This window comes from Suillus subalutaceus (assembly GCF_016647625.1).
Source record: "Suillus subalutaceus strain FC151 chromosome Unknown DFJ58scaffold_62, whole genome shotgun sequence".
Lineage (NCBI taxonomy): Eukaryota > Fungi > Basidiomycota > Agaricomycetes > Boletales > Suillaceae > Suillus > Suillus subalutaceus.
Window position 1 is genome coordinate 21,069 of NW_024540311.1, and position 27,301 is coordinate 48,369.

Consider the following 27,301-nt stretch of genomic DNA (forward strand, 5'->3'; position numbering starts at 1 on the left):
CCCAGTCACAATTGAACACTTACAAGTTGCCCGAAGTGATCGAACAGGATGTCCCACAGTTCATGACTGCTTGGATGCACGCTGATGAAAGCCTTGTTAGGAGTCACGTCAAAGGTGGTATTCCACCAAGCAAACTTGTAGCTCTGCACTACATGACTTGTCACCCAAGAACTTGATGGTTCCACCGGAATGTTCATAAGTGCCGAGTACATTTCTTCGGCGACGTGTCGGACTGTGCCAGTCCTGAATATGCTAAGGAAGATGTGAAGATTCTGAGATACCGGTGGGTCAGTCCTTGCACTTTCACAAACTGACACCCAGGGAAGGAGGAAAGACTGACTCAATTAGTGTCCATAATGCATGAAGGACCAGCGATAACATTTACCTTTGCCTCCCAGTTCAGGTACTCATTCAACATGATGCGACCCTCTGCCAATATGACACCCCCGCCTGGATTCCAGCATTGTCCGGATTGCTAGTAATCTGGAACCGGCGTATTTGAATATGTTAGCCACGTCGGATACATCAAAGGCAAGATGTCCCTGAACACCTTGGGAGCTCTGCGAAAGACATTGTTGTCTATCACTCATGGTGACTGCAATTTTCTAGAGAATACTACTGATCATTTGAGATATATATATTGGCTACATGAATCAGAGTTTTAACACCATGTAGTTAATCACTGTAATGTACATTCTAGATATGGTTAGGACATGTTTTGCTCTCTTTTCAAATACTTCACAAGTCTTTCCATCGCAGCGATGGCTTCACCAACATCCCGACCCAGGAGACTGTCCATTTGCATCAAGCTTGCAGCCACTATCCTTGCTTCTATAACCTTGTCTTCAATCATTTTCAGAAGATGATTACCTTCCTGCTGGACCTCGGCGCGAATGGTAGACACTTGCTGAGCCACCAGCGTGATCTTGGGTTCAATCAAGGTTGCCGGCGTGAGGAACGCGGTCCCCTCAGGCTGCACACGGCTGAAGTCAGTTTGTTCCTCTTGATATAAGCCAATGTAGTTCTTACCAATTGTAAAAAATGCTCAGTGAAGAGTTCCTTCACTTCAACGCAGTTTGGGTAAGTGTTGAAGAACACCTCGTTGGGTTCGGTGTCAAGAGGACCCAGCCACCAAGCATGCTCATATGTGTTGCCTTCATGGCTTCTCATCCATGTTGCCGGCGGGTCTACCGGCAAGGTCATGAACAAGTGATACACATCGGCGTAGCTCTCAAGCATCTTCAGCTGTTTCATCGCCAGGAGGCCGATGAGATACTGTAAATTGTGTGATAATGGTGGGTTGATGCTCAACCCGGTGCAAAATGTGACCCAAGGGATGGTAAAGGCCTGTAAGATCATTTAACTCAGACGGCGTGGACATGACACAAAATTACCTCTGCCTCCCAGTTGAGGTACATGCCGATATTCTTGCGAACTTTCTGCGATGTATTGTCCTTCATCTGCTCCAGCACTCGGTGAATCCTTAATAAGTGGCTGCCAGCATATAGGAAGAGATTGGCAAAGTCCGCTAAATCGAGGGTGAATTCGTCATCGGCAGTGACGTCAGACAACCTTGTAGAGATAATGTTCGACATGATATACTGACAAATTACAAGTGTTGTTGCAGGCTTTAAATACATGGAATTGTCGGGAATTGAACTTGGCAATTTCAAATTTGTGTTGTGTCCATCGGCGACTAAGGCCGTATAGCATGTGTCCGGTGGTTTGCCTGATATCATTACATTGTTCTGCCCATAGTATCTGTAAGAATCAGTGGATGTGACCACATCGTTGGCATTGAGTGTTGAATATTGACATGTCAACATGTGAACCGAAAGTAAGACAATAGGGAATATTACATAATCAGCCGATAATGTGGCCACAGCGTGATACATATTATGTTGTTTACTGTTTGTCGCCGCATCTCATCTTGAACTTCATCCTTCAAATTCTCATTTGCAATGTCCTCCGCTGCACACCAACTTATCGCCTGCTGCCAACAATGCTTTCAGTGAGGCTGCTGATCAGGTGGAACACATCCTCGGCCAAGCCTTGCAGCTACAGCTGGAGGACCCAAAGCATCTCAGCATTGCCATGGACATGGCAAAATTGATGGTAAGTACTGTAACTTTATTCTCCCACAATGTCTTACAATTGTTTCAGCACGAAGTCTTTTCCACACACGCCGAAAGGGTGACCATCCTGTCACCTTTGGTGTTGTCTGCTGGTGCCGAGTTGATGAACCACATGGACGAAGACAGGACCGCTTTGGTCACCTGCACCCGTCTGGGCCAACATCGTTGCTGACGATCCTCGCATCCGAGGCCATCCTCTCTTCCCCGCCACTGCTGGTTACTGAAAGCAGCAGCAGCAGCAGCCGTCCCCGCCAAGAGCTGGCCCATCTCAGCCAAAGGGTGTTCCTCGCGCCGATGATGCCGAAGAGCGAGGGCGAGGCATTGAGCGTGGTAAGCACTCTCGGGCTACTAATGCTAGGAGCCAAAGTCGGCCTGGCGCAATCCAAGCGTCAACGGCAGAAGTCTAAGGCCATCATCACCAGTGATGATGACCTTGAGCTAGACGAGGTGGTTCCAATGGTGCCAGTTCACAAGGAGCATGCCGTCAACATGATCTACAAAGTAAGTCCAATGCTATGGTTTCACAATTAATCTAATGGCACATTTAGCCTGGTCAACTCACCAAGGTGGTTACCGAGCAGAAGACTCGCCGTTCTCTCCGGCACTCTGTTGTCGCCAGCGATGATGACATGGACGCCAACTGCAGCAACCAACACTGGCCCTGCACCCAAGATGGGTGTGCCATATGTGGAATTGCCGGTAAGTGTTCCCAATCTCTTGTGTCTACTAGCTAAGTCAGATTTTGGTAGCCCTGCGCCCACCACATCCTCAGGTCCCCAGCTGAAGGAGGATGATTTCGCCGATACAACGGCGCCATCATGGGCTCCTCGCTGCGGCCAATGCGTAGCACGGGATCTCATCTACCGCTAAGCCTTCAACAAGGACCACGGCGGCAAGTTGAAGGTGTGTGCCTTCTGCAGCAGGCTGAAGATTAGGTGCTGGCGGCAAAGGCTCAGAGGTTCCCACTGTGAAAGGGAAGTCTGCGACATCTCGCCGGACCTGTTCTCAATCTCGCCATCGGTGCTCGCCGCCAGCTCGTATGTGTTTCTCTCTACAACCTTGCGCTCAACTAATGTTCTTGTAGAAAACATTGCAACCCAACATGTTGAACCATCAGTGTCAGACACCACCACCACCGCGCAGAATGAGGATGAGGTTCCTACTCATCCATCCACATCCATCCCTCCACCAACCTCTGCCTCTACTGACCGCGACAGCATGTTGGCTTTGCAGGCTGAAGTTGCCACACTTTGCACTGCAGTCGCCGCATTGGAGGACCAGGTTGTCGCCGGTGACAAGCGGTGCGAAGATGCCAACACCAGATTGGCAGAACAAGAGGCAAGGTCTGCACTCCTCGCTGAAAGATTCGATGAGCTCCTCTGGAAGTTGCTGCCGGCAGCTACATCTGCAACCACTGAGTGCGGTGCTGAGGCTACTGGTGAATTGGCTGCTGGCGAATTGCTTGCCAGTGACTCCACCACTGAGGCGTCCAGCACATCTGCCGACCCCGCCGGCGAAGCCACAGGTCAATCGGCCGCTGTCCCATTGACACACACTGCCAAGTCCTCCCATGAATCTGCTGCTGGTCCAGCAAACCTTGTGGATGACTCGCCTGTGCTCATTGGCTTCTCTGGCGGCGGAATGATTTCCCACCTGTTTGTACTGTTGTCTGAATATCTTTTGTGGCCGCCGTTCATTTTATGTATATACATTCGTTCAAACACTACCAGGTGAGCCTACCCGTTTAATTAGATTGCAGTGCTCTAGGCTCTCCTCTATATTCAGTTCACCCTGCGAGCCCACCTGTGGTCACCACGATACATTGGCAGGGCCCACCTGTATAGGTGGTGACAACATCTGGGCCCGCATGGCTATTCCAGTGTTTCTGAATGGGCCAACCGTTCACATGGAGAAAATCGGACAACTGCTGCCATGCCCATATGATTTCGCTGGCCGTGATTAAATGTATATCTCGGTGGAAATACTTGCATTCGCCGATCACATTCTGTGATCGCCGATTGTAACTCAACACACCGGGGAGCAAGGGCCCACTCGAAATCGTCGAGGAATAACATTTCTATTGTCCTGTGGGCCCACATGTAAATACAATGTAATTTGATCTTGCTACCTGCGGGACCTGCCCATATGGTGTCGCTGGCCATGATTAAATGTATTTCTCAGTGGACACTTGCATTCGCCGATGATATTGGTCATTTTCTTGCTGGCAGAAATTCACATTCTGTGATCAACGATGGTAATCCAACAAACCAGGGGAGCAAGGGCCCTGCTTAAAATTGTTGAGGAATAACATTTCCATTGTCCTGTGGGCCCACATGCAAATACAATGTACTTTGATCCTGGCACCCGTGGGCCCACTCCAATGTATTGAAGATCATTGTTCATGGGCCGAGCCAGAACCATCGAGTACAATACCACTTGCCAGCCCACCCGGACACATCGACCTACAATATTAATGTGGGCCCACAGTGGGCTGGCCCATGTCTCATGGAATAATGTCAACTTGGGCTGACCACATTTATAGGGTCAAGTCACTGAAGGGGCTCGGCTCAGATATAAAGACCTACCCGACATAAAACAAACTCATACCTACAAATATAACAGTCTCACCCTGCACAAAACCACCACAATGCCCCAGTCCGACAACTGACTGCATGAACCAGAACAAAACACAAACAAAAACACCAACACACCCCCCACATGACATGATACAACCTAAGAACAAGATGCTACACCGAAAAGTGAATGCCATACCCCAACAATATCGTACCACTCCACCTACCTATAAGAACACACAATACCTCCAAGAAGTAAAGTCAAAATGAGGCTGCATACATTGAAAATGCCTGCAAACATGAGCACACTATCTTCCAACCATATAGCCTCCTCCTACACACACATAAAAACTGAACAAAAACCCTGCACTGGAAAATACTAACAACTAATGTAGTATCTGACTACACACCCCCCAACAACAGACTACTATAGAGATACACGCTAAGCTTCGACGTCATCCGGGTGTGACCAACTGAAGCTTAGCTTCGAAGATTTGAAGACCGCTGTGACCTGTGACACCTCAGAAATAGCTTTGAAGGTTGAGCCACCGTTTGCGCACACTGCAGATGTTGAGCTCGACCCTTGCAATGTTCCTGTTGATGCTGTACTAATCCACATGACATCAGGAGGGTCGGTCCCTCATGGCTACAGTACTGACAATTCTGGCAATCTGCCAGCTTGCAACGACACAGAAAGTTATGACCAAGAGCTCACAGCTTTCACCACTGAAGGTGATGAAGAGATTGTTGGTCGTGGAAAGCACAAATACTCAGTACAAAGTTTTTTGGAAACATTGACCGTAATCTACACATTTTTTCATGTTTTACCATATGTCACAATTTACCTTCAACTGAGTTCAATTTTGTGTGACAGTCACATGAAATAGCTTCGATTCATTAGATGTGTGATGCTGTGACAAAGCTAAGTGCATATCTCTACAGTAAATGGAAACAAGACATAAACTATCCCACTCCATCCCCCCAGCCACTGCTAAAATACATCATGGCCCCCCTAAAACAAAACCCTGACTCCCCTGAAAAAACCAAAAATGAAACACTACACCCTAACACAAAACTGCATAAACACCCTCCACACACCCAACACCCACAAATTCCACTTTCTGACACAGCAACAGAATACCCCCCCCCCCCCAAATGGAACCCACCCCCTGACTAAAACTGCTTATAAGTCCCCCCAGAAACCATGGAGGATCCCCAACCTTCTTGACAAAGATGAAAGACCTGTCCAGTATTGAAACTGCCAGCATCAATGCTTGCCCCTCTCCAATGGGAACACATCAAGCACTTCCCAGACATCATCGCACTAGGTTCACAATTCTTCCCCCCTGTTAAGACCATAGCTCAAGGGTTAACGGATCCAAAGGGCTTGGCCTCAGCTCATACACTGTGCCTCTTACCCGAGTATGTGCCTTTAATTTCAGAATGAAGTCCGGATGGGATCCGATGAGGTCCAAAGGACTTCTGGAAACTGGCTACTCTGGTGGAGTGCTGAAGGACTTCCCATGGTAAGCTTCTTAGATGGAAACACATAGAGGAGGGACTGCAATGGACAGAGTCCAAAACAGGATAGGATAGGAGGAGTGGTCTGAAGGACAGGATGTCCGGAGGTCCGAAGGTTATGACATCCGAAGGGTACGTTGTCCGAAGGTTACAATGTCCGAAGGTCTAGGAGGACCAGAGAAGTGGACAGGAGGGGAAAGGCTACTATGGACAAGGTCTGGAGTAGAAACAAACAGAGGTAGACTACACTTAAGTAGAGACGGAGTTAACAGGAAGTAGATAGAAGTCTCGGAAAGACAGGAAGTGCCGGAAAGGCAAAACTCCGGCTTAGGGAGTCAATCCCTAAGCATGGATGTAGATGGAAGGATAAATCCGGAGGACCGGAAAGTCGGCCTAGGGAATCCTTCCCTAGGCATAAGGAAAGGCAATACTAAGATGGACCGAAGTCCGAGAGCAGATGTGAGAGAGAGCAAGTCTATGTTGAATGAGTGAAGTCTAATATGATATTTGAAATAAGGAAACTTTACAGGAGTCGTACAGAGGTTTATATACTGGAAAGGATCTGAGAGGATCAGTAAGCTGAACAGCAAATGCTATGATGCCTACCCTGCACTACCTTGTCCCATCCATCCCTCCCACTATCTACCTCACACCATCTTGTATCTCCACACTCGAATATATCCTCCTCCTCCCAAAAAACATGACCCCCCAGTGATGTAAGTTTAACCCTGACCATAAACTTAAAACCCACATGTCTAGCCTCGCAGGGCAAAGTCTAGATGACCCCCCCCCCCCCAATCCCGGCTCCAAATATACTGATTGGAGACCCACTGTGCTGAGAAGCTGAAGTGACCACCAAAGAATGAGTGAGCTCAGGACTCACCCCTTTAGAAAGCATGAACATATGTCCACCATGGCTGCCTGGGATATGACAGCCCTCACCTCCAGATGGTCATAGAGGACAGTGCAGTATCTAAACTACTACCCACACTGATCCCAATAACAATTTTGATGGTTTTTTCCTGGCCTTGGTTTGAGCCTCCTGAGTAGCAGAGGAGGGAGTCCTCAAACTGCCGGGCCTCCCTCTAATGATGCTTCCCAGGAGATTGGAGGTGGACCCCTAGAAATGCCACGCCAGGCAAACGACAACCAAAACCAAAACCAAAACAGAAACACCCAAACCCCCCCTAAAAAGAAAAAATTGAGGGCAAACATCCTCCTCACCACACTAAATATGAAAGGATGCACATTGACATACCTTGGAAACAGCACTACATCAAAATGGCCAGCACTACAAAGTGTAATGAGAGATAAGAAAATCAGAATCCTATACATCCAGGAGACCCACCTAACAACAGAGCATGAACAACAAATTGACACCCTATACACATGAAGACTTAGAATCATAAACTCGAAGGACCCATATCATCCCAGAAACTCCGCAGGGGTGGCCTTTGTACTAAAAAAAGAGTTAATAGACACAACAGATGTAGAAATAACAGAAATCATACCGGGTAGGACACTGGTAATAAGACTAAAATGGTGCAATAATGAAAACCTTACAATACTAAACATCTATGCCCCAAACAACCTCATCACAACACCATGAGTTTTAGAATACCATAGTGAGAACCTGGCAAGAAAAGAACTTACCACAACTCAACTTCATGATGGGCGATTTCAACATCATAGAAGAACCAATAGACTGGGCCCCAGCCAGACTAGATAACGAAAACACCACGAGTGCACTAAGAGACTTACAACAACAAGTAAATGTACAAGACACCTGGAGAGCCACACACCTGTCATTAAGACTCTTCACTTTCTACAGCAACATGAACACTCACTCATGATTGGACTGGATATACACAGCCCTGAACCACAAACAGAACACACACCACTGGGAATCATGTACATCAGCGATCCCATCTGACCATAGGATGATATTAGTAAGATTTGTGCCATTAAATGCACCATTCATCAGAAAAGGCCACTGGTCATGGCCAATAAGCATGATCAGCAATGAAGAACTAATCAAAGAAATGAGCAACATTGGAAAAACAGTGCAACAAAAGATAATAACACAATGCACAAACAGAAATGAAACAAATAGCCCACAGCAGAGACTGGATAACAATGAAACAAAGGTTAGCAACCCCTTCTTAATATCATGGGACCCCCCAACAAAAGGCCCAAGAGCCAACACCCAACCTCTTGAAATCTGCTTGCTCCTGAAACTGCCAGAAAATTCAATATCAGCTTTGCCCCAATCAAAATATTAAAAAGAATAAAAAAACAACTCCCTGCCTGGAGTCATGGGAGCCCCCCCAGAGAACATACCATAAAACAAAAAATAGATGTCTACATGAATCACATAAATCAATAACCGTCAAACACCTAATCAAAATATTGAAAAGATTATCACATACAAGAGACTACCCCCCCACACACCCCGAGGAAAACCTGCATATGCACACACAGTGAAAAAGATCACCTGGCTGGATGTAAGAACCCACACTTATGCACTACAACAGCAAGAGAAATCCTTAACAATTAGCCCCAAAGTTCAACACAAAGTCCAAACCAAAAAAAGACGGACTATCACTAACTCACTGACAAAAAGTTTGGGGGTCACTACTGGACAAAAATAAATTGCGACTTGAATTGACCTGATTGTGCTTAAGATATGACAGCTCATGATGAATAACGGTGAATAACGGTGTATGATGACCTAGGCATGGTCAAAAAATTAAGAAGGAAAACAAAATGCGGGAACCTTAGCACAAGATCAAGGTCGTGTGCAAGGACAAGTTCAAAACATCTTGATGTATCTTGATTTTAATTTCACCTTCGCAAGGCACCACTCTGCTTTTGGTTTGATTAGATTCAATGCAGGCTCGTCTTTTACTTCTACTTTGATTACGCATTTGGCTGTGTGCATCACTGAGTCACCACTTGTTGGGACACGGGTAGGCATTACCTGGATATCCACCTGGGTACCACCCGCAGATGGAACGTGGTATGGATGGTACGGATGGTGGGTAACTTGGATGGTTCCACCTGCATGGGTACAGGTCAGAGGTCTTGCTGAACTCAAGTATCTGCAGGTAGTGTTGCCGCCGAGGCGAATCGAATCGAGGTGGGAAATTCAGGCATGCCCACAACAACGATCATTTGCAAGTTACTAGTACATGACCAGCAAATATATTAATTACAATCAATGTCTCTTGCATTCTGGAGCAACTCGTCAAGCTCGTGCAAAGATCCGGCCTAGAGTCCTTCTCAATACATGCAGGACAGATGAGATTAAGGAAAACATACAGAAGTATGGGCTCATTCCATTCGACAGCCCGATCTACATGTGCAGGTCTGTTTCTCATCTGGAATTCAGCACCGCCAGTCTTTACCACCACATGGAAGCCAGCAGGGATGCGTCGGAGACCAAGACTGAGATCAGCTGCATGAATGGCTTGAGAGAAATTGTCAATATTCATTGCTGCCATTCGTGAGACCAGCAATAATGATAGGGAAGGCGGGTGCATCTTGTCCGAGAAATGCGTGCATCGACAGGCTCCTTGAGGGAAGGATGACGTGGAAGGTAAGTGGCTTCAACCAAGGGACAGTCGGTCGGAATGATTGCAGTTCATGATCAGAGTCTGATGATAATCGTCTTCAGTTACAGACGACTAGTTGCGCGTTCCTAGAGGGTCGCCGAGAACACGCTCCACTGCGTTGAAGTTGATACAATTGTGAGGAGTCAGTGGAATGAGGAAATAAGTGATAGGGAGAGTGTGGGGGAGGGTAGGTTTACAAGACTTCGACGGAAGCATTGCATTTGCAGTGTTTGCCAGCAAACGTGTCACGTGATTATCGAACCGAAATTTCGAGCTTGTTTCTTCAGTTAGTACCACTGGGCACTGTTTTTCAGCTGTGTTGATGCTTCACAAGGGGGTCAACGAGTGCTAGGTGCGTCGGGATGCTTCATAAGCATCTGAATCTTTCAGAAAGGCTGATGCTCATGCACTCGCCCTGAGTGAAGCAGCTCACTGCCTGTAAGACTTTGCATGTCCTATAACGTCTTTCTTACCAACAGAGTCATATCCTACTAGTATCTGGTTGCTCGCTTCCAGCTGTGCCAAGATTGCCTGATTATCTGGGCCCCCCGCATCAGGTCGTTCCCCGCTGGTATAAATGCCTCGGATTCATCACTTAGATCAGGTGTGTCTTCACCCATCACAGAGATGCGTCAAGTTCACCTCGCCGTGCTCCTTGGCTTTGCCGCTTTTGCCACAGCTTTGCCATCACCCTCCATTGCTACTCATGATTACAATCATTACAATCCTCACTCAGCCAAAGATGCCAAAGTGCTAATCCTTGGAGGAGGTGTTGCTGGCATCATTGCAGCGTGCATGTTACACCACTTGACTTTTGAACTGCTACTATTCAGAATGACGAAACACAAATTATCAAGGGATTCGACTCAAGAAACCCACACATCTAACGAAGCAACAGCTCGTGGAAGCTCGGTACGTAGTTTTTGAGCATCACTTCATTCACTCCACTTCAAACACTGACATTGACTCATCCTTCGTCTAGCACCGACCCTGTAACAGAGCCGGGGTCAAGAGCAATGTTAAGTACAGTGCAAAGAAGTTAAGGATATTGGTGAGTCCACGAGCGTGCGTAATGAGATCCTAGAATACAACTAACATTGCAACAAGCGCTCAAAGGATTCCCATAGCCCTGCTCCCCCGAATATCAAGGTAGGTTCTCAAACTTGCCCTTTAGTCTGTGCTCTCTCTAAATTTTGGTGGCCATGCAGGATCAGGCTGCCTCATCTGGTGTGGAACTGGAGGCTGATATCCAATCAGCACTTTGGGATGCACAAGAGGCTGCAAGACGCATGTATCCACTTCCTGGACCTGCGATAACTGTGGCGTCTGTTGACCAAGACGCACAAGCGGATCTCGATGCTGCTGATGGTTTCCAGGACACATATTTGAAACCCCTCAGGATATTCGACACTGTTATTGGAGAGATTGCGAATGTATGCAGGTTCTCCTCTCGATCGGAGCTGAACTAAATATACAAAGATGGCACTGGGTGTGTTGTCTTTTGCAGCCAAAGTACATTTTCTTTTTATCTCTTCCCATCTCCCACCACTCAGCAATCATTATTCTAGCTCAAGTGGATCACGATGAAGTGGTACTCAAACTTCTCGAGAAAATATGTCAAGTTTACAGTTTTGTGACACAAGACGAGAACCTTCAACAAATTTTGTCGATGCACACTGTCCTTGGCAAGTCACTCGCGATGTAGCCGTACACATCCACCATACGGGTAAGGGTTTGGACGTACTTGTGACTTGACTTATATTCATACCTTTTCAGAAGAGTTACTGGACCTCAACGGTATGACTTATGCAGAGGGCACGGGACTAGATACCAGGAAACAATGCCTTGAAGGGACGCGCATGGAAATCCTTTCCCAGATCACGGAATGGGTCAATAGCACTGGGGACAACGTTCCACGTGTGCTGTAGCTATCTATCTGGCCCTGCAGGCAAGGGCAAATTGGCCATCGCCCACACCATTGCTAAGTGGGTCAATGACGTGGGAGGGCTTGGTTCATGTTACTCTTTTGACCGCCAGCGAGAAGCAGATCGTCGCCATGAAAAGATTTTTCCACCATCACGCACGACCTGGCTGACTGTGATCTGGAAATGAGGTGGGCATTATCAGATGCCGTTGAGCCTGCGAATTCGCTCAAGAAGATGGCCGATATCATCCAGCAGTGGCAGAAGATTCTTATTGAACCACTGGAGAAGTCATCTGGGTCGACTGGGGAGCCCATCGTGATCGTGATCGATGCACTGGACGAGAGCGGTGGAGTAGAGACACAGAAAGACCTCCTCGGCATTCTAGCTGGAAAACATCAAAACCCCTCCGTTTCCAAAATAACAGACCTCCCTGGCAACTTCCGCTTCATCATTACCTCTTGCCCACTTGGTGACATCAATGATGAGTTTCAAGGTGTTCGGCATATTCAACAGATGTTGATGAATGATATTCCAAGAGCAGTTGCAGAGCATGACATCCATGCTTACATATCCAATGAGTTGGAAGTGTGCCATTTTCAGGACAGAGAGTTTGCAGTCCTCGCTGAGAAAGCTGATGGACTTTTTGAGTGGGCGCGTCTCACTTGCGCATACATCAAAAAGTCCCATACTGGGCTATCTTCAAAGGATTGCTACGAGGCTGTAGTGTCACGCGATCCTGCTGAGAGAAGTCCGCTGTTGCACAACGTGTATCACATCATTTTAAACAGATATCATGCACGGGGATACATCTCCACACACACCGAAACTTCGTTCGATAGAGCTAGCAAGATTTCGCTCAGTAATGGGACAAATACTAGGCACAGCTGAACCATTTAGCTTCCCTGAACGCCCTGAGGCACCATTTTCCAAAGCGAGAGGACCAGTTCGACGTGGAGTTTGTGGTAAAAAGTATGGGCTCCCTCCTCACCGGCACCACCAACCCAGTTTCCCCAATCCGACCCCTTCACACATCCTTTCATGATTTCTTGATGGATAAAACATCCAGTGGAGAGTTTTTCATCGACCTGTCAAAGGTGCAATGCGACCTTGCATTCGCATCACTTTGATTGATGAAAGACGAGAAAGACGGTCTTCACTTCAATATCTGTGATTTAAAGTCGTTGTATCTGCCTAATAGTGAAGATCCCAGGCTACAAGAACAAATTCAAAAATTCATCTCCCCACATCTGTCATACTCATCTCGATTTTGGACATCGCACGTACGAGCCACAGCCTTCAACCAGGGGCTTGTGAAAGAAGTGAAACTGTTCTTCGACCACAAGCGGGTGTTTTCTGGCTCAAGTTGCTCGCCCTTACCAATGCGCTCAGCGGTGCAGTTTGTGCCCTTCTGCCTATTGCCCAGTGGCTGAAAGTGAGCACATTGCTACTAGGTGTCAGATAAAGGGCTCATGATCAACCACAGGGCGATTCCGAATTCAATGATGTCTTGTTGACTGCAATGGACGTACAGAGGTTCATTCAAGTTTTTGGCAGCATCATTCTACACAGCACACCCCATCTGTATGTATCAGCACTCCCATTCTTACCTACCAACTCTCCACTATCGAGAAAGCTTTCTGCACGATTTCCAAATATTCTTCGTGTGGCATCTGGACATGACATAAACTGGCCGGCTGTTGTGAATTGCAGACTCCATCTGCATTCCATGGTATTTCGTGTCACAAAAGTCAGTCTGAGCCACGGTGCATCCGGGAGACTCGATATGAAGTCAAGGCAGATCTACAAATGAATGGCATATCATGTCTAGGTTACCAGACGGTGCAAATCGACTCTGATTGATAGTGGTTGTGGATATTGTGTACTACCTATGTCCCTGGAAGTCGTATCTACAGTTCCCAACAATGTACATTTTGTCACCCGTGGGTGACCCGTACCATCTGCGGATCCACCTGTGGTAATCTCACCCGCATGGGTGCAGGTAGGCCTTTGAAGTTCTATCCACCCGCGGATTGGGTACAGGTGCCACCCAGGTGCATTCACGTCACACCCTAACTACTTGTATGGATGCTGCTCACTTGCAACAGCAGATACATCCAATACCAATCCAAACTATTCGGGCAGCTTACACCGAAATTGGACAACGGGTCAATACTGCCCTTCGCACACAGGTGGGAGATGCTGCTCGCTTGGGAGCGCAGCGAAATGAATGTTTGAGGTTGCTGACACTTGTAGGACAGGCAAGTCACTACATTTAACACTTATACAACCTCTGACATAGTATTTGTAGCACATGGATCTCTTCTCTGCTGAGGAGGCTACTACTATCGAGACTAGTATTCACAACATGATCAGTCACCTTGACGAGGCTGCCCAACACTCATCTGATCCTTCCGATGCACCTCCTTTGACCATTACTCACAGGGTGCCCACAGGAAGTCGAGGACAACCAAGATATGATCTTGATCCCACAGTCTTACAGGCTGCGCTACAACTTCGAGGGCCAACAGACCTAGCATCTGTTTTGGTGTCGCACCCCATACAGTCCGGCAGCACGCCCTTGAACATGGTTTTGTTCAGCCAGGGCCACCTGTGTATATTGAATATGTAGCTGAGGATGGGTCAATTACTCGTATCTATACATCATCAACAGCTCCTACATCCGACCTTTCTGATCAAGAATTGGATGAAATCACAGAGCAGGTGCTCGAGCTTTTCCCAAATTTCGGGAGATGGATGCTCGATGGGCACTTTTGCTTTCTTGGTCATCATGTGCCCCGAAGCCGCATTTTAGAGTCATATGCACGAGTTCATGGGGCACCCACCACAATGTTTGGGGCACAGAGGATCCAAAGGTGAGTCTACTCAGTTCCAGGACTGAATTCACTCTACCATCACGACGGTCAACATGGTACGTATATATACATTCATGTGAAACTACAGTATTTCCTGAAGCATCACATAGCTCTGATTCACTATAGACTCGTGATTCATGCATTCATAGATGGCTTCTCAAGATTTGTCACTGGCATACGTGTCAGTGACAATAACTGTGCTGAAACTGTTCTCAGCGTATTTCTGGACATTGTAGATGAACATGGCATGCCCAGTCGTGTACGAGGTGACCACGGAATTGAGAATTTGCAAGTTGCAGAGTGGATGGAAAATCGTAGGGGTGTTGAACAAGGTTCATACATATGGGGGCGGTAAATATTCATTACAGATGTACATGAGTATATCGCACTGATATTCAAATTTCAGCAGTGTACACAATGTTCGCATCGAATGTCTCTGGCGTGACATGACTCAGGGCTTCGGGAGGAAATGGAAGCAGTTCTTCCAGCTCCTGGAGGTTCATCATGACCTTAAACCGAACCTGGATGCTCACATCTGGCTACTGCATCATGTATTTCTTGATGCAGTAAATGAAGATGCTGTTCAGTGGGCAGAAGCCTGGAATTATCACCGTTTACACATTCCAGGTGGAGGGCAGTGGAGCCCTCGAGACTTATTCTTTTCTGGCATGATTCAGAATGGTGCCCATGGTTACGATCCGACTTCGCTTCCAGGTGACAGTGAGATTGGCGACATTCAGGAGTACGGGATTGATTGGGAGGATTATGATGACAATGACATTCAAAATCATCATGACGATGCAAACACTACTGATTTGGACGACCAGGCTCAAAACCCCTTCTTCACGCATCGACCTCAGTATCTCTCTGATATTCATGTTCCTGAAACATATAGCCCTTTGAGCCATCAGCAAGTGCAATATCTGGATGATTATATTGCAGGTCACCCTGACAGTGGATCGCAGAGCATGGACAGGAGAAGGTCACTTTGGGTAGATGTGCTTAATTTCTGCGTCGAGATGTTCAGTGTCTCCTATCACCAGTGAAAACTGGGCATCATATTTTCGATGAGAAAATGCTGGAGTCAACAGTGGTGGTGAGGTGGTCAGTAGCTTTGTTTCAAATCTCAATCTGCCCATTACCAATTGTTTGTCTGGCGAAGAGGTGCACCTCGTGTCTGACCCATCTTGATTATCCGACTTATTTGGCTGCTTGGATAGGATACTGTTGTTCTGAGTCGGTGGTCACATTTATGTGACCTCGGGCCCATCTCACTCGCCCTTTTGCTGCCCTGTTCGAACTAGTGTTTGAGAGCAGCAAGTACTGATTGATCTTGTTAACAACTATCACCATGGGTTTGTTGCAAAGCAAGCACTGCGGCAGGCACATTTACCTTGCCTTCAAGGACATTTGCCTTGTCTCACCCCTGCTAGGCTCAGCGACACGTATCTCGGTTTTGGTACTGGCGTCCCTCTATTTCCTGCAAGTCTATCACTGGAAATAACGAACAACATGCATATGAGGACCTCAGAGCCCAGGCTGGGTGTTTGGCTTAGCCAAGACAGTGTTAGATTCCACCGCTACAACTGAACTGTACGAACATTGGGCCAGGGAGTACGACCCAGTGTACAAGGTCCCGGGTGTCTTTGAACAGTCCATGGTTGTACTGTCGTGGGCTGATGGTGAAAGTCACAAAAGGTTGGAAGTAAGACCTCTGAGTTGTGCTGAGCTAAATTCATGTCATTTTCTCTCATTCATCAGGCAGCGCAAGGCCCTCAGTCCTGCCTTTAGCGCAGTTGCTATTCGCAGCTTGACATCTGTTTTCCATGATGCTGCTCACAAGGTCAGTCACTAATTGATTCACCCTGCACTTCACTCAAAATGTGTTACAGACATTGATCGCTTGGGACAGTGAGATAGAATCGAACCAAAGTACTCACTGCGCAGTAATTGATGTTCAACAATGGTAATTTTTCTCCCCAAAGTTTTGTACCTGCGCACTCAAACACATTGTGCAGGATGAATCATATCTCGTACGTATATCCATTCCTTTCTACCAGGCTGATGTCTTATCAAGCACCTGCTACATAGACTCGACAGTGTGGGCATAGCCGTCCTGTCCCATGACTTCAGCGCACTCGGTGGAAATGACTCCGTTGTTGGGCACGTCCTGAATGCATTTAGTTCATCCGTCGATGTTTCCAACAACTTGGTCATATTGGCACAAAACTTTCCTTTCATTGTGAAGCTGCCATTACCTCGCACACAATTCTCCCTAAAGTTTCGCCTGATAGTTGGCAAAATATGCCAGGAGATGCTATCGCGGACACGCAAGGAAAAAGAGACTGGTGGCGCTGCGCAGGGGGACAAATCATGTTTGGGTTTGCTCTGTGAGTCCTGCTGTTCATTTGCCAAATTTTAAACCCTAAAATTGTTGTGTAGTGAAAGTGGAGGAATCTGGTGAGAGGGTGGGACTGACTCCACAAGAAGTAATACTATAGACAAGGTACACGACTCATGAATCTAGACGTGCAGACAAAGCTTTGCGACAAGTGTCTAGAGTTTGGACCGACCCCCTCATATGACGACTGTTAAGACCGTACTCAAGTAGTATCAGATCCAAAGGGCTTTGGCCTCAGCTCGTACGCTGCGCCCCTTTCCCGAGTCTTGCCCCTTATTTCAGAGTGCTAGAGTATCGCGTCTAGTGAGATGGATAAGTCTCGTAACGGATCTGTTAAGGCTTCCGGATATCGAATGTATAGAGTAACGGCTAATCTGGATTGGATCCGAACTAGAAACTGACGGGCGAAGACTGTCCGAAGACAGAGACGGATATATAGACTATAGGAATCAATCCTAAGTCTCAGAGTAGACAAGAGTATCGTACTCAAGTCCAGACGGATAACGGAGGGACTTAGAGTCCAGGCAGAATGAGTGCAATCTAAGATGATATTCGAACTGATCTACTACAGCGCATGTACAAGGGTTTATATACTATGGATAACTAACGGAATGATCAATAAGCAAAGGTGCGAGGCTATGTACGAAGTATAAGCAAAGTATGTGTACAGCATATTGGTAAGTCGGATGGATAATGTATCATAACCGGGAATGAAGTATAAGCTAAAGTGGATCAGTAAGTGTAGCAGATCAGTAAGCATAATGGAAGTAAAGGATAACCAGTATACCGGTGTACAGGAATGCCAAAGGAGATGAACAATAGTTAGAGTTATATGAACAGGACATGAAATAAGGATTAGATCGGATCTGTGGAACGGACGACGGATATGTCCATCGGATCTGGATTGGATCTGAGATCTGGATCTTCGGATCTGTACCCAGGAATATGGTATATGACAACGACCTTGTGAATAAGCTTCCCTACCTGGACGCTGTGGTGAATGAAGTTCTTCGCCTTCATGCCGCAATGCTGAGCAGAAGTGAAGAATTTTGATTTGGGGGTACACTGGCAGGGCTGGAGATTCTCATCTCTGAATTTCTGGTAGTATTAAACTGTGACGGAGAACACATAAAAGTAAGGAAAAAAAGTGAAAGGGCTCCCCATCTCCCATCTTTGCCCACCCAGTATCACACCCACCCATTCAGCTTCTCTCACCAAAAATGATCTTCAGTATCTTCGCCCTCATTTCGTTTGCCCTCTTCGCTGCTGCTCAAAGTCAGTGAGACACCGGTATCATTGTGGCACTGAAAAAAGTGTCCATGCGGTTGGTCCATATATGGCATGTAAGATTGACATGCGACCTGCTATAGATGATGCCCTTCCTGTGATATATGTATATCATGATTCTAGAGACATGGTCGTTTTTTTTTTTGCATCCCTCTTCCACTACCAGCATTCACTTTACACCGATAATGGCCTCTTTTCCACCTCGTTTTTCATGCTGATCATGCACAAATGTAGATGACTCTTGTTGTGCTAAATTTACAGCTCAAGATTTCCAGGTAGGTCTTCTCAAGTCTAAAACTAACTGCACGCTAACCACTGTTTTGTCGCAGAATGCAATGAATCCTCTATGTTACTGTTCCCATCCATATTTTGACCATAATACAAGTGAAGGTCCTCTTGTACCACCACCCGCCAATCTTCCCCCCAAAGGGGGCTGTACTACGTCTAACTGTTTGCTATTTCAGACCAATGTGAGTTTTGTCAAATTTCCTTGATTCCTGAGAAGATTTCCTCACGTTCCATGCATAGAATCAAGCCCCAATCAGCGTGCATAGCATTTGCGTGTGTGGTAAAGGGTGGCTTGCACATGCCAATTTGTGAGTACCACCCAGCACTCAGTTCGTCTTTCTACTGTTCGACTCATACCAATTCAACAATGTCATATGATAGAAGTTGTGTGGTCAGCACTGCTCATCACTCTGCTGGGAGCACCGCAGATCAAGTTCCTGTTGAAGCTTGGGCTCCATCACCCACTCTCATAGCAGGATCAACAAATGACCGCCGAGTGGCATCATACCGTGGTCATGCACCCCATCGCATGGGGGTTACATTGAATGGTGGCCCTTTTGTAGCCACCACAACCACTGGTGCAAACACCCGCCATTTGGGCAATACTGCTTCTCGTCACCGGCCTTCAGGGCCTTTCCTGCAATCAAACCGGTGTTCTCAAAACAATGCATGTGATAGTATCACCTTCAAGGTTGTATTGATACTGTACCCAGTGAGTATCATGTTTCCCTCGCCAATTCATTCCCTTGGCTTATGACTCTCATTCCAGATCTGCACATGAGGCCTCTTATGATAGAATCTGAAGAACCTCTACCATCTAGCCTCAAACTCAGTCGACAAAAGCTTCCTGATCTTTATCGGTGTCTAGATTCTCACCACCTCATCATTGAAACCACGACAACCATTGGAGATTCTGTGATTCTCAACCAACTTGACTCGCAAATCAACACCCACTTCTTGAGTCACAATATCTGCTTTCCTTCATCGCTTTATGGGGACTACCAGCCCAGTGGTGGACATCTCGAATACAAGAAACTTAATTGGGTCATCCTTGAGCTCGGGAAGCTTAGTGCTGACCAAAATTCCCAGCTTTTGAAGATGGCCTTGTTTACCTCGAGGGATATCACAGGCAATGCACTCTCAGCATTGATGTGAAAAATTGCAATAACAATGAGGAATCCAATTGATGATGTACCGCTCCTTTCATAGGTATGACTAACTCACTCTTTGGCGAGTGCTCATTCTGACTTGTTTAGATTTTAGTGCCAAGGTTTGGAACATTGAGAGGGACTCTTGTATCAGCAGCTGATACTACTGTCCACCCTCTGTTTTGCTGCACGGGTGATGGATACTTTTTTCACTGAGGCCATTCCTGAGCCATCACGAGATCCGAAATGTTTATTTTCTTGTCCATCACAGTCTGATGATCTCTCAGACTCTGATGATGATAGTGTATGTCTTTTTTGTCCTCAATATGGTTTTTCATGCTCACTAGATTATATTCTAGCTGTCTATGAGTATCTCAGAGCAGATTGCACATCAAAATGTGAGCGGCTCGCTCCTTTAGTTTTTATTCTAGTCTGATCATCACAAGCAGGGCATGCCATCATCCTCTTCAGCTCCATCGTCCTCTTCAGCTCCATCATCCTCTTCAGCTCCATCGACTGTCCAAACTCGGCACCGCAATGTAACCTGCACATTTGGCTCCAGACCTACATCAGTTCGTCATGAAGCATCATCTCATGCTTCGCCATTTACTATGCATGCACCATCTACTATGTGCCCATCATTATCAGAAGAGTCATCAACACATGTGACTTGGTCACTAACTCAGCGGCGCATCAGTCTGCCAAATAGTGCACCACCTCCCAGCACTCATGCTTTGGTTGTCACCATTGACCTCACCAGCAATGATACTCCTGTATTCACCTTGATTATGGAGTGGGCAGATTATGTACAAGCGCATGGACCCAGAGAGACTCCCACCATCATTCCATGGAGAGTCAGGGCACCGAACATCGAGCTAGGTGCCCTGGCATTGATCGCTTTTATTGAAGCCCAGCATAGCCGCACTGTGGTCGATTTGTCCAGAGAGGAGTTTGAAGGTACACTGATAGGATTTACAACTGGGAACGATGGCTCAGACATGAACTTGTCGAGCCTCTTCATGGCTGATTGCACATTCAAAGTGTACGTGTCAAATTTCTCATATTGCCTTCTATGCTTACTAGTGCTACCAGTGGGGAAGGAATTGGTGTTGGTGCAGAATGTGCGGTAATTTCTAGGGCAGTCAAAATTGTTCTCGACGACTGTTATATGTGGCAGGTCACCAACAACGAAGGATTCAGATGCCCTTCAATCATTCCCTTTGCCTCCAACAGTGGAAGGCTCAATCGTTTCAAAACACACGGAACATTATGTGCTCTTCATATCTTCCGTCTTCATCTGCCTCCCATGCCATGCTCTCCTTTTTTATTATGTTATGCCATCTGGGGTTTTGACGCCCTTGTTGATCCTGCCTTTGTTCAGAAACTTGCTCCAGATACTGCTGCGTCCCTTGTTGCCCTACCTCTTGATCCAGCACAGCCTCTGTACTGCTCTCTTACTGGTCCTCTTTCTCCCCTCCTTGCGACTTACTCTAATATTCAAGTATGTGTTGCTTTGACTTATTTATCATTAGCAGCTAACAGTACTATGACAGCCAACACAGCTGCCTGCTAACATGTCAGTTGAGCAACACATGGAACTTGTTGGACAAGTCTATGCCAATGTGCTCCTTGGTTGCCCTCCCAGAGCCGCACTGGACATGTTGAAGGAGGTGTTCTACTTTTGTCAAGGATTTGACGCCTCCTTCAGCAACAATGTGTTATCATTTTGTGATGTGAGTAGTCGACCATTGGGATCACATAGAGCTGACACGTCAAAATAATAGACCTTGAAACCTTCCGCAAAGGATTTGTTGTGCCTAATATATGATCAGTGCATTGCCTCGCCCAGCCAAGTCATAGAGCGACTGGAATTTGAGGTTGCACTTGTCAGACAGTCTGATGGTACTGAAGTTGATGTCGTTGACTCAGATACTGAGAATGCCTTCATCCTGCATCTTACTCGTTACCTGCGAGGCAAGGGATATCCTAATCATCCTTTGATTTCAGAATATGTTTCAGAGTCTGAGAGGAACAGCCAGGAAAATAGCACGACCTTCAGGGCCATGCAAATGTTACTCTCTGTATCTGGGAATTGCTGTCTTCCCACTGACCCCATGCAGAAAATCATTGTACGTCCCTTCTGACCCATGTATGATCATCAGATTGATATTAACCATCGCACTCCTACTAGTGCCGTTTTGTGAAGAACCTGCCGGCGCAACATGCGCATGTCAAGCCTGCTGGTGCTGATGATAACTGGGAGGTTCGTTGTCTAATCCTGTTGTCATAGTAAAATTGGACTGATGATCATAATCTAGCCTCTTCTTCCCATTCAGTTTCAAACCTGTACTTATCAAGTTTTTGTACCGGTGTAGAGACTCGCGTTTCTGCAGGCACATATGGGCACATTTCGCACCTTTTCACAACTCATGACAATTGGCCTTCAAGGCACAACTTGCACCATCAGCTATATTCGACTTCTATCATGTCTCTAGTTGTTTTACACATAACGCGCAGCTTTCCCGCGAAACGCGCCATAGGCGCGCTACTTTCCCACACAACGCGCAGCATTCCCGCGCGCGCTTAGCGCGTTTCTCTCGCACTTGTCGCCCTACTCCATACGCAACTTCTGCTATGTCTCCAGTCATTTGCGCATACAATGCACAGCTCTCCTGCAAAGCGCACCATAGGCGCAACACTTTCTCATGCTTTCGCGTTTCGCGTTCCCGCACGCACGCTTAAGCGCACTCCATCGCGCATCATCCAGGAGCATCCATCCATCGTCCAACCAGTTCCTAGGTGTGTCCCTTTTCATTATCAGACCATATTTAGCCTATTACACTTTGTATTTCGTTATGCACCCTTACTTTACATTGTTTTACCTCATTTATCTACTAAGAGCGCTCCCTATTCGGCTCCGAGCCCTGGGAGAGCACTTAGGTAGAACTTACATACTTTCATGTTCGTTGGACACCACAGCTTCCTACCACAGCTACCTACCACATCTTTCTACCACCATGTACTTGGCAGTTAGTTCCATGCAATGCATGCGTCCGTCGTCGTCTTAAGGCCCTAGCATCAGTCTAAAGCTAGTGGCAGTATCAATATCCATCTATATCCGCACTTTTCACCATATTATCGTCTCTCTACACTTGTGCGCTGCTCGCACTACCATCCCTGTCCTCCGCGCATTTTTGCCCTTTCACACTTTCGCCTTCCCGCACTTCGCGCATTTTTCGTGTTTCACTTTCCCGCGCACGCCTTGAGCGCATTTCTCGCGCTTACATCGCCCTTTTGTCGCCTTTGATCAGGGTTGATCAGCATCATTTCGTGGATCCTTGCTTTCTTTGCTTCCCTTAAGGGTCGAACATATCGCATGGCATATCAAGACCCAACATAGAGAGTGTTTGCTTGTCATCTGACTTGCGTTCACCTTTGTTGTGTTACCCACACCGGTTACAAGTGCTCTCATGGCAGCGCTGACTGGAGAAATTCCTGACGATGACAACCAAGTCACTCCATTTGATCTATGGGCTCATTTGAACTTATGCCCTCTCTCATCTAAAGGACCTGTGTACTTTAACACAACTTGATCATGATGCTATTGATATCTCAGTATAGCTATTGCACGCTGTTACACTTGTTGTCTGTCACTTCACATTCACAATTGCAGCATCATGTATCCTACTACATCACCTTTATGGCAGCTCACATCAACCCTCGCTCGGTTGACAATCATCTCTTGGGTATCTGTTGTCTCCATGTGACTTGCATCATCATTGCTCGCATCCTCATTAATCATTCTCGAGCTCCTGCAGCTCGGCAAATTCTGAGATAAAAAACAGTAACGAGCTTAATGGGACTGGCGGCTTGCTGCTGCTAAGTATCTATGTAGTTGACATGCTAATTTGCCATGTAAAAATGTGCTACATCAGATCTATTGATCTACTAAGCTCATGGCAAGCTGTAATTGTACATGCGTCTACTGAAGTTCCGGAGCTCTTTCACCAATGGGTTTAGCTAGATGCACAGTGGGAGAAATGACAAAGTTATTGAGCAACAGCTTCAGAGATTTCTTTCTCGCAGTAAGAGAAATTGCTCTTCCAAACCTCAGACGCAGTTCCTCTGACCTTCTAATGTCCTTCCTATGATTCGCAAATGTTCCTTCTTGTGCCCCAGTCCAATGAATAACATCCTTGCGTGTTACGCCTGCTGATGTGACCACTATTTGACTTTGCATATCAAGGCCAAGTGCATCACAGACTTTCTGCACTGTAAGATAACAAGTGTATGCAGTATACGCAGAGCCAAATCCAGGCTTGGATAGCAGTCGAACTTCATGGCGTTCAGTTGGGAACATGGCGCTAAGGTATCTGAAGGGATCCTTGTATTGCGAGACTAATCAGTACAAGTGTTATAGCTAGCACATGGAAATTTCACAGACGTACCACAGATCCACAGTCCTGAGTGTTTTCGGTATCATAGGAAGGGCTCTGTATCATTGCCCGCAAAGACGCTATCCACATGGCTTCTCCGAGGGATCCAGCAGTCACCAGAGGTGCAGCCTTGATAGAAAAGATGGATCCCATTGAATGCTGGTTATTCAGAGCAGTCTCAGAGTTTGAGGCATGTGGGAGTGTTGACATCAAGATGCAGGGTCTCTGGTGAGTATAGCGCTTGTTTGACAGGTGTATGCAGAGATTCAACTATCAGACATCAAGTTCAAATGCACATTTTTGCAGCGTGAGACAAGCCTGAGATACAAAACTAAAGAGGAAGCAGCATTTTCAAAAGCAAAATTCAGAAATCAGCGTTAAGATTGAATTTGGAAGGTCAAACTAGAATTAGACTCCAACTCTCTCTTTGACGTCCCAAATGGTGATTCACCATGATTCACTACTACCGAGTCCTTAGTCAGAAACGAAATTACAAAACCAAGAGTGTGATTTTTGTCCAATACGGTCCCCCATAAAAAAGAAAAGAACTCCCAAGCCCATGAACAAAGACAAGGAGAAATTCTATTTGACCCAACAATAATAATCAGATCCAACGTAAATGATGGCTTTAGAATATTTACTGACCCAAAACACACATCACTTACACCAGCCCACCGGCTACAAGCACCAACAATAGGTTTAAACCTTCTACAAGAAAAAATAATAATCTTCATTGATGGCTCCTGCATTAACAATGGAAAAAACAATGCACAATGTGGTAGTGGAATATGGATAGCAGAGAACCACCCAGACAACCTTGTGATAAGGATACCTGGAGAAAACCACTCAAACTAAATAGCAGAAATATCAGCCATACTTATCGCACTACAAAGAACAGAACCATACATACCCATTGCATTTATATCCGACTCAAAATATGCCATAGAAGGCCTAACCAAACACCTATCAAACTGGGAAGACATAGGATGGATAGGGATAACAAATGCAAAATACCTAAAAGCGACAGCATACCACCTATGAAGAAGATCAGCACAGACATCATTTCAGTGGAGAAAAGGCCACAGCAGTCACCTTGGAAACAAAGAAGCAGACCACCTCGCAAGTGAAGGCGCAAACAAATGGAAGAAGACCCCATCAACCTAACAATTGCCAACAGTTGTAATCTACAAGGAGTGAGACTATCAGCAATCATGCAGGCGTTAGCATACAAAGGAATAAGAGACAGAATAACCTCAGAAACGAGAAGAAAAACCGCCATTAACCTAGAACTAACCAGATATGTAATCCAAAACATAACAGGCCAAATAGAGAATGACACCACCATCTGGACTGGATGCAGAAACAAGGACATACAACAAACAATTAGACAATTCATTTACAAAGCAATGCATGGTGCTCACAGAATTGGCGACTACTGGCTAAACATCCCCACATATGAACATAGAGCAAAATGCACACATTGTAATGCAGACACCAAGTCCCTAGAACACATACTAATAGACTGCCCCAACAATGCAAGCAATTTAATATGGAGACTTGCTGAAAACATATGGCTGATGAAACACATATTGCAGTAACATATCTCCGTATTATACGAGTGAACGGATGTGCATAATATCCCGTATGATACGGGCCAGCGGACCATGGGCCGAAGGTAGATATATCCTCGACTGTGACGGATGGGCCGGGAGTGTTATTATTCCCGATGGAGACGGGTTGGCCCAGGTGGGGAATATGTAAAGTAGATGGGTGGGCCGATGGACATGAATTTTCAATAGACGGATCGGCCGAGGTAGTTGGATATTATGTAGATGGGTGTACCAAGGTAGATATGTATCAAATAGCCGGGTATATCAAGGGTGCTTGTTATCACATAGACAGGTGGGCCCAGATATATATCATATTAGACGGGTGGGCCGACGAATTAATATTATTTTGTAGACGGGTGGGCCGACGTATTGGTATTATTTTGTAGACGAGTGGGCCAAGGGAGCGGTGTGAAAGATTTATTATATACGGGTGGGCCAATGGTAGACATATATTGCATAGACGGGTAGGCCGACGTAGGGGTATATAATATAAACGGTGGGCCCAGGAGAATGATAATTGTAGACATGATGGAGCTCAGCTAGTTGTATATCATGAGGTAATAATTCAAAGTCATCTAATGATGTAGTATGGCATGGAGCCTTGCAAAGGGGTGAAGTGGAAACTCGAGCGAAGTGTACCGAGTTCCGAGACCCGGGTCTCGACAAATGAATATGTGATGTCCAGCACACTTCCGATCGTCTGGTATTTCATTGAGCAATATATGATAATAGATCTTTGAAAGCCAACATCATCCAAGCCTACCAAATGCCAAATGCCAAGTTCCAACTACCGAAAATCAAGTGAAGTGTACCAATATCCGAGCCCTGACTATCAAATCCCGACAATCGACCATTGAGTCCCGACTACCGAGTCTTGAAACCCGAGTCCCAAAGCCCGAGATTTGAGTCCTGAAACCCAATGCCCGACCATTGAATCCCAACAATCGAGTATCAAGTCCCGACCAACGAGTCCCAAATATTGAGTCCTGACCATCGAGACCCAACACCCAACACCCCAACACCCAACACCCAACACCCAACACCAACACCCAACACCCAACACCCGACACCCGACAACCGACAACCGACAACCGACAACGACACCCGACACCCGAGATTCAAGACTCAAGTTCCGACTATGGAGTCCCGGATATCAAAAATCAAGTGAAGTGTACTGAGATCTGAGTCCAACCTGAAGGATTCCTTAGGCTGGACTTCCAAACCTTTGGATTTGTCCTTCCATCTCTATCTAAGCTTAAGGATTGATTCCTTAAGCTGGACCTTTGCCTTTCTGGCACTTCCTGTCTTTCCAAGACTTATGTCTACTTCCTGTTATCTCCGACTCCACCTAAGTGTAGCCTACCTCTGTTTGCTTCTACTCCAGACCTTGTCCATGGTAGTCTTTATTCTCCTGTCCTATAATCCTGTCCACTCCTGCTGACCTCCAGACCTTTGGATCTCCGGACCTTTGGATCTCCGGACATCTTACC

The 27,301-nt window shown here is 46.4% G+C and overlaps 7 protein-coding genes across 7 annotated transcripts; 5 read left to right on the forward strand and 2 right to left on the reverse strand.

The window, feature by feature from the left end:
• Nucleotides 1-706: 706 nt before the first annotated feature.
• On the reverse strand, nt 707-1,595 carry DFJ58DRAFT_841963 (uncharacterized protein; the record flags this gene model as incomplete). The annotated part of the gene is made up of 3 exons (XM_041392775.1): nt 707-1,024; nt 1,066-1,347; nt 1,395-1,595. The coding sequence occupies 3 exons, from the start codon at nt 1,593-1,595 to the stop codon at nt 707-709; spliced, it is 801 nt and encodes a 266-aa protein (XP_041243237.1).
• Nucleotides 1,596-1,961: 366 nt separating this feature from the next.
• DFJ58DRAFT_841964 (uncharacterized protein) lies at nt 1,962-4,098 on the forward strand (the record flags this gene model as incomplete). Its single annotated transcript, XM_041392776.1, has 6 exons — nt 1,962-2,011; nt 2,051-2,115; nt 2,164-2,636; nt 2,684-2,834; nt 3,220-3,865; nt 3,921-4,098. The coding sequence occupies 6 exons, from the start codon at nt 1,962-1,964 to the stop codon at nt 4,096-4,098; spliced, it is 1,563 nt and encodes a 520-aa protein (XP_041243238.1).
• Nucleotides 4,099-10,470: 6,372 nt separating this feature from the next.
• Nucleotides 10,471-11,480, forward strand: DFJ58DRAFT_841965 (uncharacterized protein; the record flags this gene model as incomplete). The annotated part of the gene is made up of 6 exons (XM_041392777.1): nt 10,471-10,634; nt 10,677-10,755; nt 10,826-10,894; nt 10,951-10,992; nt 11,052-11,276; nt 11,412-11,480. The coding sequence occupies 6 exons, from the start codon at nt 10,471-10,473 to the stop codon at nt 11,478-11,480; spliced, it is 648 nt and encodes a 215-aa protein (XP_041243239.1).
• A 3,465-nt stretch (nt 11,481-14,945) lies between these two features.
• Nucleotides 14,946-15,687, forward strand: DFJ58DRAFT_661343 (uncharacterized protein; the record flags this gene model as incomplete). Its single annotated transcript, XM_041382207.1, has 2 exons — nt 14,946-14,992; nt 15,048-15,687. 2 exons carry the CDS (start codon nt 14,946-14,948, stop codon nt 15,685-15,687), a joined length of 687 nt encoding a protein of 228 aa, XP_041243240.1.
• A 476-nt stretch (nt 15,688-16,163) lies between these two features.
• Nucleotides 16,164-17,063, forward strand: DFJ58DRAFT_661388 (uncharacterized protein; the record flags this gene model as incomplete). Its single annotated transcript, XM_041382213.1, has 4 exons — nt 16,164-16,484; nt 16,534-16,607; nt 16,660-16,674; nt 16,733-17,063. Coding segments are annotated over 4 exons (741 nt in total), but the record flags the coding sequence as incomplete, so codon positions are not given.
• Nucleotides 17,064-19,961: 2,898 nt separating this feature from the next.
• Nucleotides 19,962-22,140, forward strand: DFJ58DRAFT_728649 (uncharacterized protein; the record flags this gene model as incomplete). Its single annotated transcript, XM_041385621.1, has 8 exons — nt 19,962-20,069; nt 20,125-20,163; nt 20,215-20,807; nt 20,858-21,266; nt 21,319-21,498; nt 21,550-21,894; nt 21,957-22,028; nt 22,084-22,140. The coding sequence occupies 8 exons, from the start codon at nt 19,962-19,964 to the stop codon at nt 22,138-22,140; spliced, it is 1,803 nt and encodes a 600-aa protein (XP_041243242.1).
• Nucleotides 22,141-23,747: 1,607 nt separating this feature from the next.
• On the reverse strand, nt 23,748-24,411 carry DFJ58DRAFT_841968 (uncharacterized protein; the record flags this gene model as incomplete). Its single annotated transcript, XM_041392778.1, has 2 exons — nt 23,748-24,163; nt 24,210-24,411. The coding sequence occupies 2 exons, from the start codon at nt 24,409-24,411 to the stop codon at nt 23,748-23,750; spliced, it is 618 nt and encodes a 205-aa protein (XP_041243243.1).
• Nucleotides 24,412-27,301: the final 2,890 nt, after the last annotated feature.